At 36.9% G+C, this 13,160-nt stretch overlaps 2 protein-coding genes across 3 annotated transcripts; both read left to right on the top strand.

Moving 5' to 3' along the window:
- The first annotated feature begins 247 nt into the window (after window positions 1–247).
- LOC122072712 (phenylcoumaran benzylic ether reductase Betv6-like) lies at window positions 248–2,874 on the top strand. The gene is made up of 5 exons (XM_042637099.1): window positions 248–573; window positions 659–793; window positions 1,728–1,965; window positions 2,201–2,404; window positions 2,507–2,874. Exons 1-5 carry the CDS (start codon window positions 391–393, stop codon window positions 2,671–2,673), a joined length of 927 nt encoding a protein of 308 aa, XP_042493033.1. The 5' UTR covers window positions 248–390; the 3' UTR covers window positions 2,674–2,874.
- A 5,287-nt stretch (window positions 2,875–8,161) lies between these two features.
- LOC122073087 (phenylcoumaran benzylic ether reductase Betv6-like) lies at window positions 8,162–12,871 on the top strand. Of its 2 annotated transcripts, XM_042637601.1 has the most exons (6): window positions 8,162–8,623; window positions 8,707–8,850; window positions 8,974–9,211; window positions 11,657–11,860; window positions 12,506–12,707; window positions 12,808–12,871. In XM_042637601.1, exons 1-5 carry the CDS (start codon window positions 8,429–8,431, stop codon window positions 12,670–12,672), a joined length of 948 nt encoding a protein of 315 aa, XP_042493535.1. In that variant the 5' UTR covers window positions 8,162–8,428; the 3' UTR covers window positions 12,673–12,707; window positions 12,808–12,871. The 2 variants fall into 2 exon arrangements, with proteins under 2 accessions (XP_042493535.1, XP_042493534.1); XM_042637600.1 differs by having other exon boundaries at window positions 8,163–8,623; window positions 12,506–12,871.
- Window positions 12,872–13,160: the final 289 nt, after the last annotated feature.

Raw genomic sequence — 13,160 nt, forward strand, 5'->3', positions numbered from 1 at the left:
AAACACTATTTTGAGTAATTTTAAATTTCGCAGAAAGAGAGATTTTACAGAACATTGGATTCGAATCTTTAATCCAGAGTGAGTGAGAAAGCACCGTAAGATCTCGTTGTGGAGCCCACAATCTCTTTCCAGTCTTGTCCATGACTCAATAGAGTCGGTTTTATATTTATATCACTATCCTATTATTAGGAAGGTTATTTACGTGCATTCACTTCCCCCAACAACCCTGCACCCTTTATAAGCGTGTGGCTCTGCCCCGAATCCTTCACATTATCGCTGGTGGTCTCTGAAACCGGCCGGAAAGTTCAATCGCCGCTGCAATTACGACCATCATTTTCAGTTTTTTTTATTTTATTTTATCGTTGAAGAGGAAAGTAACATCGTATAACAATGGCTGAGAAGAGCAAGATACTGGTCATCGGAGGGACTGGTTATATCGGCACGTTCATCGTGGAAGCGAGCGCCAAGTCCGGCCACCCTACCTTTGCTTTGATCAGGGAAAGTACTGCTTCTGATCCAGCGAAAGCCCAACTCGTCGAGAGTTTCAAGAACTCTGGGGTCACCTTCCTCTACGTGAGTATATTTTATCATAGAAGTTCCACAGAAACAGGATGGATTAACTAACGATGTTTTCATTTTTTGGGTGGCTTTGGATTAGGGGGATCTGTACGATCACGAGAGTTTGGTGAAGGCAATCAAGCAGGTCGATGTTGTGATCTCTACTGTAGGTCATGGGCAGTTGGCAGATCAAGTGAAGATCATCGCTGCTATCAAAGAAGCTGGAACCGTAAAGGTAAAAGGATCTTGATGTGTTTCATTTCTCTTTTCTTTTTCTTTCTCTTAAAAGTATAAAATGGTTGGACTATTGGAGAGCAAGAACCCCCGGCCCCCTCCACCCAAAGAAAGGCAAATGAGTAGGTACCCTGCATCCCTGTTGTGAAGAACTACTTCTGCAACAAATTTCAACCTCTCTAGGGTGGAGGACTATTCAGAGTCTTACGTTTTCCACTAGCCACGTCTCTATTTTCTGGAAAATAGAAACTGGTAGCTCCCCTGTCACTGTTCACCACCAACCCCCAAGATTTCTGGAATATAAGCCTTTCAGAGTTTTATGATTTACTGTTTTTTTGACTTTCCATTACTTGAGAGCAAAATATTCCTTTGATCTCTCCTAATTAATAGAGGAAAAATGTTTAATTCAATAAAAATCTGGAAGAAGATGAAATGGGAAGGCAAGAAGATGGAGACAATGAAGAAATGGTCCATAATTTGATATTGAGTAAAGTCCTTCTGTCTGTGTGTGTGGGTAGAAATTGAGTAAAGTCCCTGTCAAATTTAATCACTCCATTGCAGCCACTCCTTTATCGTGAAAACTGAAAAGAGTGGTCTCCACCACCAACCACTGTCCACTAGCTTGAAATTGGTTGGATTCTGGTTCTTCATTTGATTCCTGGTTAGGTCCACAGTTCCATCATCCCGTCCTTGCTTCAATTATATGCTTTAAAACACTAACATCAAACTACCATTGTTTCTGGGTATCCATTCTTTCACTCCACTACTCTTGCTCGGTAGCACCTTAACTATATATTATTTAACCAGATGGGTTCATTTTTTTTTTTTTTTCTTTCTGTTTTTGGAAATGGCTTGCTGGAATGCTTCATTGTAGTTATAGAGAATCAGAGATTGACTCAGTTTCATGATTGTGTTTGTCTTGAATTGTTATTCAGAGGTTCTTCCCTTCGGAATTTGGGAATGATGTGGATCGTGTCCATGCTGTTGAACCTGCAAAGACTGCATTCAAGATTAAGGCTGGGATCCGCCGGGCTGTTGAGGCTGAAGGGATTCCCTACACTTATGTTTCTTCCAATTTCTTCGCCGGCTACTTTCTTCCCAATTTGTCACAGCCCGGTGCCACTGCACCCCCTAGAGACAAAATCGTCATCTTAGGGGATGGAAATCCCAAAGGTAAACTATACTTCAGCTTCTTTATCTATGTGTTTATCTGTGATCATCATTACATCATTGAATCTCAATTATGAATCTCTGATCATCAGAATTCTCGATATGTATAACAATCAATGTCACTTCTCTTGTGGGTCTTACATGGTGAATCATATTTCTGTTTATTCAGAATTGTAAGTTTTGATGTGATATTATTGTAGTAAATTCATGTTAATTTGCATGATCTTCTAATCTGCAGCAATTTTCAACAATGAGAAAGACATTGGCACCTACACGATTAAAGCAGTCGATGACCCAAGGACCTTGAACAAGGTCCTCTACATCAGATCACCAGGCAACATTTATTCATTCAATGAACTAGTGTCCCTCTGGGAGAAGAAGATAGGCAAAACCGTTGAAAGGGTCTATGTTCCAGAGGATCAAGTACTCAAAAACATCCAAGGTTAGTGAAACAGAAAATGATTAAAAGCTTTTGAAAGGTAAATTGAATTAGGAGAATAACAATGAAGGCTTACTTTGATGATATTTTTTTGGGTGATTGCAGAGGCCCCTGTTCCATTGAATGTGATATTGGCAATTGGGCACTCAGTTTTTGTGAAGGGAGATCATACAAACTTTGAGATAGAAGCTTCATTCGGGGTGGAGGCTTCTGAGCTTTATCCTGATGTGAAATACACCACTGTGGATGAATACCTCAATCAGTTTGTCTGAGATCAGAACTGAGAACTCTTCTTCCAGATAGTGTTTGGTGTTCATTTTGCTATTTAGGAGTAAATAAATGTTAAGGTTGTTGCTTGATGGTCTCTGGGGAGTGGAGCGAGTCTCTGGTTCTTGTTTGATTTCTCAGCATATGTATAGCCATGTGGGATTTGATATGAAGGAGACAATGGTGGGGGTGGACTATTATTATTATTATTATTATTATTTTTAAGGTATGTAGTCTATGGACGAACATTAAGTAAATACACTAGAAATTCTAAACTAAATGGATAGATTACACGAAAATGGATCAGCTGCTCGTACGATCACCTGGTTGTACGAGTTAACACCCAATACCTTTCCTCTTTATTTCTAAATATACCCATTTATCTTTATAATGGCAGAATGTGTGATAGGTGTTAGAGGTTGATTTGTACGATTAGGTGATTGTACAAGCAACGAATTGTATCTCGATTAGACTCATAGTTTAATTAATGGGAGAGGATGCCCTTACAATGCCGTGTGGGAATGCACATAAAAACATCAATAATGGTGGTTTTTTTCACCTTTTATGGGAAATGGGGTAGTCATTTTGCCTGTGTATCTAAGTGCAAAATTCTATTTATGACAACTTACCATTACTCACATGTTTTTATGTCTGAAATCCCTATTTCAATATTGGTTTTTTTTTTTTTTTTTTAATTTTTTAATAGTGATACAAATTAATAAAAATCAAGAAAGTTGATAATCCAATGGTTCGAGAAAAAAAAAAATGCAAAAAACGAAGTGCTAACATAGGCTTGAAAAACAAGTTAAATCATTGGATCACTGCCTTTGTACATGATTCTTGAAAATAATTATGGACAAGAGTCACAAGACCTGACCTCTGTTAGTTAAAACGGGATAGGCAAAAAAACATTGTTCGGTACGGGTATGTTTTAAACGGATCAAAACGTGAACGGGACGGTCAAAAATACGGTCAAATACGATAAAAACGGGAAAAAATAAAAAAAGGATGATACGTGTTTTAAACGTTTATATTTAAATAATACGGTGTCAAAAAAAGGGCAATATATAGACATAAATTGGCATAATAATTCTCTAAATACCTAAATAACAATCAAAATAAATAGTCCCGTTTTAAACGTTTCTATTTTAAAACGGTTAAATTTTTTAAAATCCGTTTTTTTACTGTCAAAAAAACGGTACTGCGTTTAAAACGGCAAAAAAACTTCAAATAGCCCCGTTCCCGTTTTTTATCGACTTTCTGTGAAAAATTCGACAAACGGCGTTTAAAACGGCAAAAAAACGGAACGCCATTTAAACGCGTTTTAAACGCGAATAAACTAACTAGGGACCTGACTGATAGACGTTAAGAAAAGGAACCAAATCATAGTCCTTGTTGACCACGTTTGAGAGAGAGAGAGAGGGAGAGAGAGTTTTTCTTTGAGGGTAGACGGTTCGCTGGCTGTGTGGACCATGTGAGTTGGCAGCTGATTCTTGTAAAATCAATAGAAACAAAGCAAAGCAAAACGACACAGACCCATACTGGAAGAAAGATGGTTTTTCCAACGTTATATGGAAGAGAGAGAAGGTGGCAGCTCTTGCCTTCTATAAATTTTGGGACCAAAGCTGAAGCTTTCCACGGTTTTCATTTTTTAGTTAAATTCTCACGTTTTATTAAGTTGTTGAATTTTTTATTTTATTTTTTAAATTTTTTCTATGACCGTGACATTTCATATGAACTCTCACCACTTTTCACCTAATCTCCTTCCTATTTTACATTTTCGATGTCAGAGAATGAATGGGTTCAAGAAAACTTGGTCCAAAATTTACGTGGGACCTGAAAAGGATAGGATCAAAATTTACATTTTTTTTTTCTTTTCTTTTCTTTTCTTGTCTACAAATACAGCCTTAGTTAATATTAGATTCCTACACAAGAAGCAAATCAAAATCAAAATCACAGCCTTAGTCTTTCTCTGGTGTTTATTTTTTCATTTTCTACTCTTTATTGAGCCCAGGGATCAAAGAGTGATCCCATGATTAGGACGACTTGAGCATGCGTCCTCAGGTCACCTCAGTCGTGGGATCAATCTCTAATCCTTGAGCTCTATGGAGAGGAATCATATCATTTTTTCTTCTATTCTAATTTTGTAATATTCACAAAATAATAATAATAATAATAATAATAATAATAATAATAATAATAATAATAATAATAACAATAATAAATAAAATAAAATAAAATCATAATACACACATGAGATATGTAAAATCTATGCGTGATGCTCTTACACAGTAATTGATACCTTGCTACTCTAAATATGGAATTGTGAGGCGTTCCCAACAAAAAGAAAAAAAAGGGAATCGTGAGGTGAGTCACTATTTGCCTATTGGTAATTGCTGAACCAGAAAAGTGACTATGAACAAGAATGACAAGGAGGGTCGGTTACATGGATCTTATTTTCTCCAATCAGTTCTATTCAACATCATGTCAAGTTTCAGTCTTAATCTACACTTGTTTTTCTTCACTATTCTCTTATGGTTATTTTGAGCTTACCTCTAGTCATTTTAGCTCCTTTAGTTATCATGGATAGGGAAATTTCCAAGTTTGTTTTCATTTGATAATTGTTTATTTTATCTTTCCTTGTTTTACCACTGATCCATTGGAACATCCTCATTTCAGTTGCATTAATTTTGTTTATGTTATTTTTTATTTTTATTTTTTTTTTTAATTACCCAACATTCAGTCTCATACGTCATTGCTAGTTAGGATTGCAACAAAGACGGGTTAGGCTGGACTATTGAAAATCCCAACCCAATCCTGAGCCCCTTTAGCTAGGCTCAGGCCTGACCCTGACTTAAGGTCAGAAATTCCCAACCCTAACCAGCCTTCAAGGCTAAGGTATCTCAGCCTAAGCCTTGTTCAGGCTCAAGGTGGGCTCAGACTGACATGCCCAAACTTGCATGCCTATTACTAGCCATATAACTGTTCTATACAATTTACCTTCGAGTTTTAACGGGATACATCTTCAATGTTGATCTCCATAAATTCAACTTTGCATTCATTCTAACCTTTATTTTATCCACCAAAACAATATCATTTGCAAAAATCACACATAAGGGGATCTCCTCTCATAGTTCTTACTATCTCTAAATATGTCCACGTATAACAATTGGTCAGTTGGTGTGATCCAATTGTTATAAGGTGCCCTAGCATCTCCCACTCTTTATCTCTCTCCTTGGGACATGAAATGACATTTTTGCCGTGAAGAGAGAGATAGAGAACGGGAAATGCTAGCGCACTCTCAGCTACTAAGCAGGAAATTGCTCCGCATAGAAAATTACTTTTTAATCTTCACTTCCACCAATCATACCCTCGTAGGGAGGGTAGTGGGGTACTAAAAAATAGGTTATTTTATAATTTTTGTAACTTACCTCGTACGACTAGACGAAGCCATTTTTAAAACATTGGTGGAAGATATTCCTAGTCCAATAGTATAGTATTAGTTTAGTTTCTTTACATAAAAAAACTCATTAGTTTGAACCTCGTGGAGGACGAACCTGATTTGTTTATTATATAAAAGAGTAAGAACCGACTCATCCACCTGGTTTTTTAAGTTTAATTTGGTGTTTTATCGATAATGACACGATTTGATTTGATTTTTGTCTCACAAAACCCTAATTTAGAACATGATTCAATAAGTTCATATCAGGTTTTTCAGTTTGAGTTAGGTTTTGACACATCTATTACTAGAATTTCTAGGAAACATGTCACTCTCTTCTTTCCATTTGGAAATGATCCCCGATCCCCTAACTTCCTATTGTTTGAACTGCTAACTTCAAAAAAACTAGCGGCGTGCCCAAACCCTGCCTAAATATTTATACAAGTTGTAAAAAAAGAACTGTTTTAACCATATGAATGTGACCAAAAACCTGGTTAATTAATCAAAGGGACCCAATGCCGCTGTTAACGTGCTTTGCTATGAACATCTAAAACCTACCTGTAAGGATTCTTCTACTTTGATCCCTTTCAAGTACTCTTTTGTTGGTAATAATAATTTTCTCATAAAAGTGGTCCATATATTTGAATATTGAGACAGAATATAAATATATAAGAATATCATCTATTATGATAATATACAAAGAAGGATATACAACAAAATATATTAATATGATGATGTGGATACCACCTCCTATAGGGGTGTACGTTTGGCCTTGACAGCTTGAACCCGCCCTAGCCTGCCTTGAGCCCTGAGCTAAGATTTCTGACACTGAGAATGGGTTAAAGTTGTAAAACACTAATCCTGGGTTAGGGTTGGACCAAGCTTGAGTTGAGGCCTAGGCCTAACCAGGTCTAGCCCAACCCAACTATGATGTTAACCATGATTTATATAATACAATTTAGGGTTATCATCCTATCATTTTATTCAAAATAATGGAATTAGCTTATTGATTCTTATGGTCAAGTGTCCTAAACATACATTATTAATGCTTCTTTTTTAATTTTATAGTGCATAGGACACAACTGGTAAAAACAGAGTCAATCAAGATTAGTTAGACCTTGGCAAAAATCAAGGCCAATTAAGACAATTAGGGTCAAGTTAGATTGGCATGAATCCAACAATGCCAACATGGGCTGGGATCATTTTAAAATATCATATCGAATTTCGGCCAATCCAGATGTACCTCCAATCCGTCATGGGCTGATTTTGTACAGAAAAACCCCTAGATTCCTAGAATATATAAATCTAGATTATAATCGATTGGAATCGATCCAAATACCAATTCTGAGTTTTCAAACTCTAGCTGGGATTTCCTAACCTTTAGTTGCCAGCTTGGAATGTGATATGCACACCCTGCTCAAAATAGATTGATTTGGCACTAGCCTTCAAGTGGTGATTATCCTTGTGAAACTCAATATAGCAACGCAACAAAACCCGACATTGGAAGAGAAAAGAAAGAAAATAATTTTATGGACTACAAAATGCTACCTCCTATCATACTTTATGCCCACACACATAAAGAAGTGGAGTTAGGGTATGAGCGTCTTTTTACAACCTAATTTTACTTTTCTATGTATGTGATCATAGGGTATACTTAAGAGCTAATGTTCTGTTTCCTTACTTTTTATTTTGAAAAAACCATTAATTTTAGGTAAATTAATAACATACATCAATCACAAAGCCGAACACGATAAAATTTTTTTCAAAAGTGGGGGCGAGAATGACACATGCTATTAACCCTAAGCTTTACCCAAAAAAAAAAAAAAGGTAGCAGCATCCTTCCATGTGCAAACGTGCAATTTTTTTTCTTTCTTTGTTTTATTCTCAGCTTTTTAATTTTTCAGAAAAATGTTGGTACACTGAGGGCCACAGGTAAGCTGGCGGAAGCCAGTACATGGGAGATGGGGGGACAAGGGATGAGGCATGGTTTTTTCAGAGGCTCTATTTTTTAGGGGAAAAAAAAAAAAACATGAAAAACTCATTGGCTTGAATCTGCTATGTGCAATGAGTTAGTGGTGTTAATGGAGTCATAGGATGAGGCATCAAACATGAGAGGCAACGGCAATGTTACCTTAAGATAATACCGATGATGTGTCCAATCTTTTGCTTAAAAATAAATAGATGGAGAACAACAAAAAATATCTCCATATCAAATTCCCTCTATAAATGTGGCTTGATTTTTCCCTAAGTTGTCTGAAACCCACCAAGAAGCTCATTACCCCAATTCTCTTTTCCTTTTGAGTCTACATTATTGAGTAACAATGGCAGAGAAAAGCAAGATATTGATCATAGGAGGGACTGGCTACATCGGGAAGTTCATAGTGGAAGCCAGTGCCAAGTCCGGCCACCCAACCTTTGCTTTGATCAGGGAGGAGAGCATGGCTTCTTCTTCTTCAAATCCAGCCAAAGCCAAACTCATCCAGAGTTTTAAGAACTCTGGTGTCACCTTACTCCATGTGAGTTTTATATTAGACTTGGAAACTAGGGAGGAATTAATATATAGAAGTTTTTACTATATTTTGTTTGGATTTTGGATCAGGGGGATCTGTATGATCACCAGAGTTTGGTGAAGGCTATCAAACTGGTTGATGTGGTGATCTCTACTGTGGGTCATACCCAGTTGGCATTGTTGGCAGATCAAGTGAATATCATTGCTGCCATCAAGGAAGCTGGAACAGTGAAGGTGAAAGATTACATAAGTAGGATTTATAGGATGGCTAAGTACTGGAATGCTTCATTACAAGTGATAGATGTGTTTATTCTTTGTTTCTTGATTGTGTTGTCCCCTGAATTGTTTGTTATTCAGAGGTTCTTCCCTTCCGAATTCGGGAATGATTGCGATCGTGTTCATGTTGTTGAACCGGCGAAAACTCTACTAGGGATCAAGGCTCGAATTCGCCGGACCGTTGAGGCTGAAGGGATTCCCTACACCTATGTTTCTTCCAACTTCTTCGCCGGCTACTTCCTTACCAATTTGTCACAGCCCGGTGCCACTACACCTTCCAGAGACAAAGTTGCCATCTTAGGGGATGGAAATCCCAAAGGTGACTATAATTCAGCTTTGACTTGTAGCTTAAACTCTGTTGATATACACCTCTAGTGTGCATGACTAGAGTTTCAATTTTTTTTCCTTTGTATTTCTAATGAACTGGTCAATAGGACTTCAGTTGCACACACTGGAGTAGGAGAGAGAGAGAGAAACACACTAGATTGCGTCTTGCATATTGAATTGTATAGTTGTTCGTTGTTTTTTTTTTCCTAATGAACTGCCCAATTGGAGTTTACTTACGCACACTAAAATGATAGGAAGAATGATAGAGAGGGGAAACACACTAAATTGGAATTGCATAGTTGTTCATTGCATTTTATTAAATGCATATTTATTTGTTGTTAAGAAAATACTCATTCCCTCCATTTGTTTGCTTGTATTTGTCCCCATCCATGGATTTTGTTGTATCTTTGAAAGTTGTTTTGTCCCAACCCCTTTGGTTTTTCTCTGCTATAGCCTTTGCCTTTGGACAGCCTTTGAGGCTATTCCTTTGTTTTCTTACATTCTTTGTTATATATATATATATATATATATATATATATGTATATAAAGATAACTCCTAACAGTCTACACATGAGGCAATGGGTATTGTGGAGACATGGATATGGTGAAAGCCCACTTTGATACCATATTAAACATCGAAACATCAAAGAAAAAGAAAATGAGGAAGACGAAGAAGAAGACACTTTCTAATTCGTCATTCTCTCTTTTACATCGTTGATTTTTTTTTTTTTTTAATCTAATATGATTCTGAATATCATACCATTGTTGACACTTCCCAAAATCCCAGATGGTGTGAAATTAGTGTAAAAATCGTCTACAACCACTGCACCAGTCCAATGAGCATCGGGTGGCTAGGAACCCCTTGGGGCATATGTCCAGATGCTCACTGCACCTCACCACTCACTGATGCCTTTTTGAAAGATGATCTTGATGAAGAAGTTTACATATTTTTATTGTCTGTTTTCTTTTTTCCCCCCTCAACAGGGGGAGCATAATCTTGTTTTTCATCTACACAAGTCAATTTATGGATTAAAACTGGCTTCTCGCATTTGAAAAAAAAATTTACATATGCTTTTACAGCATTTTGTATTCAAACAATCCCTAGCTGATTACTCTTTATTTATGTCTTCTAATGAACCCAGGATCACTATTATGTTAGTCTATGTTGATGACATGGTTAGGATAGAAAATGATTGAGTGTATATTAATGCTTTGCTATTATTTCTTCATGGTCGTTTTTCATATCAAAGACTTGGGTCCATTGAAATTTTTCCTTGGCATTTACATAGGTAGATCATCTAATGGAATAGTTTAATCTCACAAAAAATATACCATGGAAATGCTTAGCGATGCAGGTTTACTTAGAACCAAACAAGCTAATTTCCCATGGAACAAAATTTGGAAACTTGTTGAAAGATTGATTTATCTCACAATAGCAAATTAAGCCTGACATAATTTATGTGGTGCAAGTTCTCTATCAAATTATGAACAAATCTCGAAACCTCATCTAGATGTTGCATTTCAAATTCTACATTACTTGAAGTCTTGTATGGGGAAAGGAATTTTGCTATCTTCTGATATCTTCGTATCAGGGCTTACTATGACTTAGACTGGGCTAGATGTACCACTTCTTTCTAGTCTATTGTGGGGGAAGGAATTTCGATTTCTGCGTTACTTGAAGTCTTGTCTGGGGAAAGGAATTTTGCTATCTTCTGATGTCTCCATGTCAGGGTTTACTGTGACTTATATTGGGCTAGTTGTGCCACTTCTTTCTGGTATGTTATGGCCTTATGGGGTATTGCACCTTTATTGGATCGAGTCTCATCTCTTGGAAGAGTATAAAACAGCCGACTATTTCGCGATCTTCTACTGAAACCGAATCCAAAATCGTGAACTAACTTGGTTATATTACAATATTACTTGCTCAAGGATTTAGGGTTGCCACATTTAGAGATTATGGATCTTTATTGGGACAATAAGACAACCATACAAATTGGGGCAAATCCGACCTTCCATGAATGAACAAAATGCATTGAGATTGATTGCCATATGGTTCTTGAAAAACTTCAGCTTGTCAAATCTTGATTGTCTTATGTTTCAACAAAACAGCTAATAGCAAATATTTTTGCTAAAGCTCTTAGTCAAGGGTACTATCATATCTTCTTAGCAAGTTGGGCATTCATGATGTTCATGCTCTAACTTGAAGGAGAGTGTTGAATTGTATTGAGTTGGGTTATCATTCATACCCAGGGAAGAGAGGTGAAGGCTCTATATATGCCCTTGTAATGCTGAAGAAGATATATAGAAAAACCCTAATTCGCCCATTCCCCATGGATGTAGTAGACCTATAGCCGAACCACGTAATTCTTGTGTTTCTTCTTCTTCCTTGTTTTCTCATTCTTTGATAACATTTGCATTATTATCTTCTCTTCTGCAGCAATTTTCAACCAAGAGGAAGACACTGCCACCTACACGATCAAAGCAGTGGATGACCCAAGAACCTTGAACAAGATCCTCTATGTCAGACCACCAGACAACATTTACTCTTTCAATGAACTCATATCCCTATGGGAGAAGAAGATAGGAAAGACCCTTGAAAGGCTCCATATTCCAAAGGAGGAACTACTCAAAAACATCCAAGGTCAGTGTCAACAAAAGATGATTAATAGCTTTTGCAAGTTTTTAGCAACATATCTGCTTTGAAAATCAAGGCACCATTTGACAACGTTCTGTTTCTGCCATATCTGCATTTTCTTGTTCCCAGAAACGGAGAAACAGCCTAAAAAGCATTTGATAAAGTTGTTCTGTTTCATCCGTTTCTAGAAACATAAATCAAAATTTATGCCTATTTACAATTCTAGAAACGACTTTGACGGAATAAGTCCAACTTGTTTCGTCGTTTCTAAAAATGAATTTGAGAGGAAAAAAAAAGGTTATTGTGCTCAATAAATCTCTCAACTATTTAAACCTAAAAAGAGGCAATCGAACTCTCTCCCTTTTGGGCATCTGATGATACTATTGGGTTTTTTAGTGGCATTATGTCTGCAAAAAACGTTTCAAGAAACATGTTTATCAAACACCAAAAAATATGTTTTTGTTTCTGAAAACGTGAAATGACATTTCTGCTGTTTCTAGACACATAAACAGCAGAAACGTTATCAAATGGTGCCCAAATGATGATAAATTGAACTAGGAGAGTAATAAGATAAGAACCCTCATACTATCAAGTAATGGAAGAATATGGAAGCTTACCTTCTCTTCTTTTCTTATTTTTGGGTCATTACAGAGGCTCCTAATCCAGAGAATCTGACTTTGGCAATTGGGCACTCAGTTTATGTAGAGGGAGATCAGACAAACTTCAAGATAGAACCTTCATTTGGGTTGGAGGCATCTGAACTTTATCCTGATGTGAAATACACCACTGTGGATGAATACCTCAGTCAGTTTGTGTGACAGTCATGAACTCTTCTTCCAAATAGTAATGTTAGGTATTGTTCAATTTGCTTGGTAACTACTAATAGAAAAAATGTTGGGAGAGTGTTTTAGGTGTTGCCTGAGAGAGAATTTGTGGTTCTTGTTTGATTTCAGGTAGAAGATGTTATAGACTTTGGGAATTTGATATGAATGAGACAATGATAGTTTGGTGGGCTAATGGATATAGTACTACATGTATAGTGGTTTGGCGTAATTGGTCCAACAGTAAAGGTACAAAAATGTTGTGACCTGGTGGTCAAGCAGTCGAAAAATCTCTCGCCATTTTAGGGGTAAGGTTACGTAGTTCTCCACCCCCAATCATGCACATGTGAGAGCCTTGTGCACACCCTTTTTTATAGCGGTTGGGCCTTATAGTGGACCTGGGCTTAGGATTCCATTTTCACTAACATCTCGATCCAATGATGTTTTCCATTCTTGGGCACTTATGGTTGAGTATATAATGTGGC

This window comes from Macadamia integrifolia, chromosome 3, assembly GCF_013358625.1.
Source record: "Macadamia integrifolia cultivar HAES 741 chromosome 3, SCU_Mint_v3, whole genome shotgun sequence".
Classification (NCBI taxonomy): Eukaryota; Viridiplantae; Streptophyta; class Magnoliopsida; order Proteales; family Proteaceae; genus Macadamia; species Macadamia integrifolia.

Excerpts from the sequence above, each read along its gene's own strand:
- LOC122072712 (XM_042637099.1), top strand. The coding sequence starts at position 391 with ATGGCTGAGAAGAGCAAGATACTGGTCATCGGAGGGACTGGTTATATC. Across the intron at positions 794-1,727 it reads AAGAAGCTGGAACCGTAAAG|AGGTTCTTCCCTTCGGAATT; the intron begins GTAAAAGGATCT and ends ATTGTTATTCAG. Across the intron at positions 1,966-2,200 it reads AGGGGATGGAAATCCCAAAG|CAATTTTCAACAATGAGAAA; the intron begins GTAAACTATACT and ends TCTAATCTGCAG.
- LOC122073087 (XM_042637601.1), top strand. The coding sequence starts at position 8,429 with ATGGCAGAGAAAAGCAAGATATTGATCATAGGAGGGACTGGCTACATC. Across the intron at positions 8,851-8,973 it reads AGGAAGCTGGAACAGTGAAG|AGGTTCTTCCCTTCCGAATT; the intron begins GTGAAAGATTAC and ends TTTGTTATTCAG. Across the intron at positions 11,861-12,505 it reads ACTACTCAAAAACATCCAAG|AGGCTCCTAATCCAGAGAAT; the intron begins GTCAGTGTCAAC and ends GGGTCATTACAG.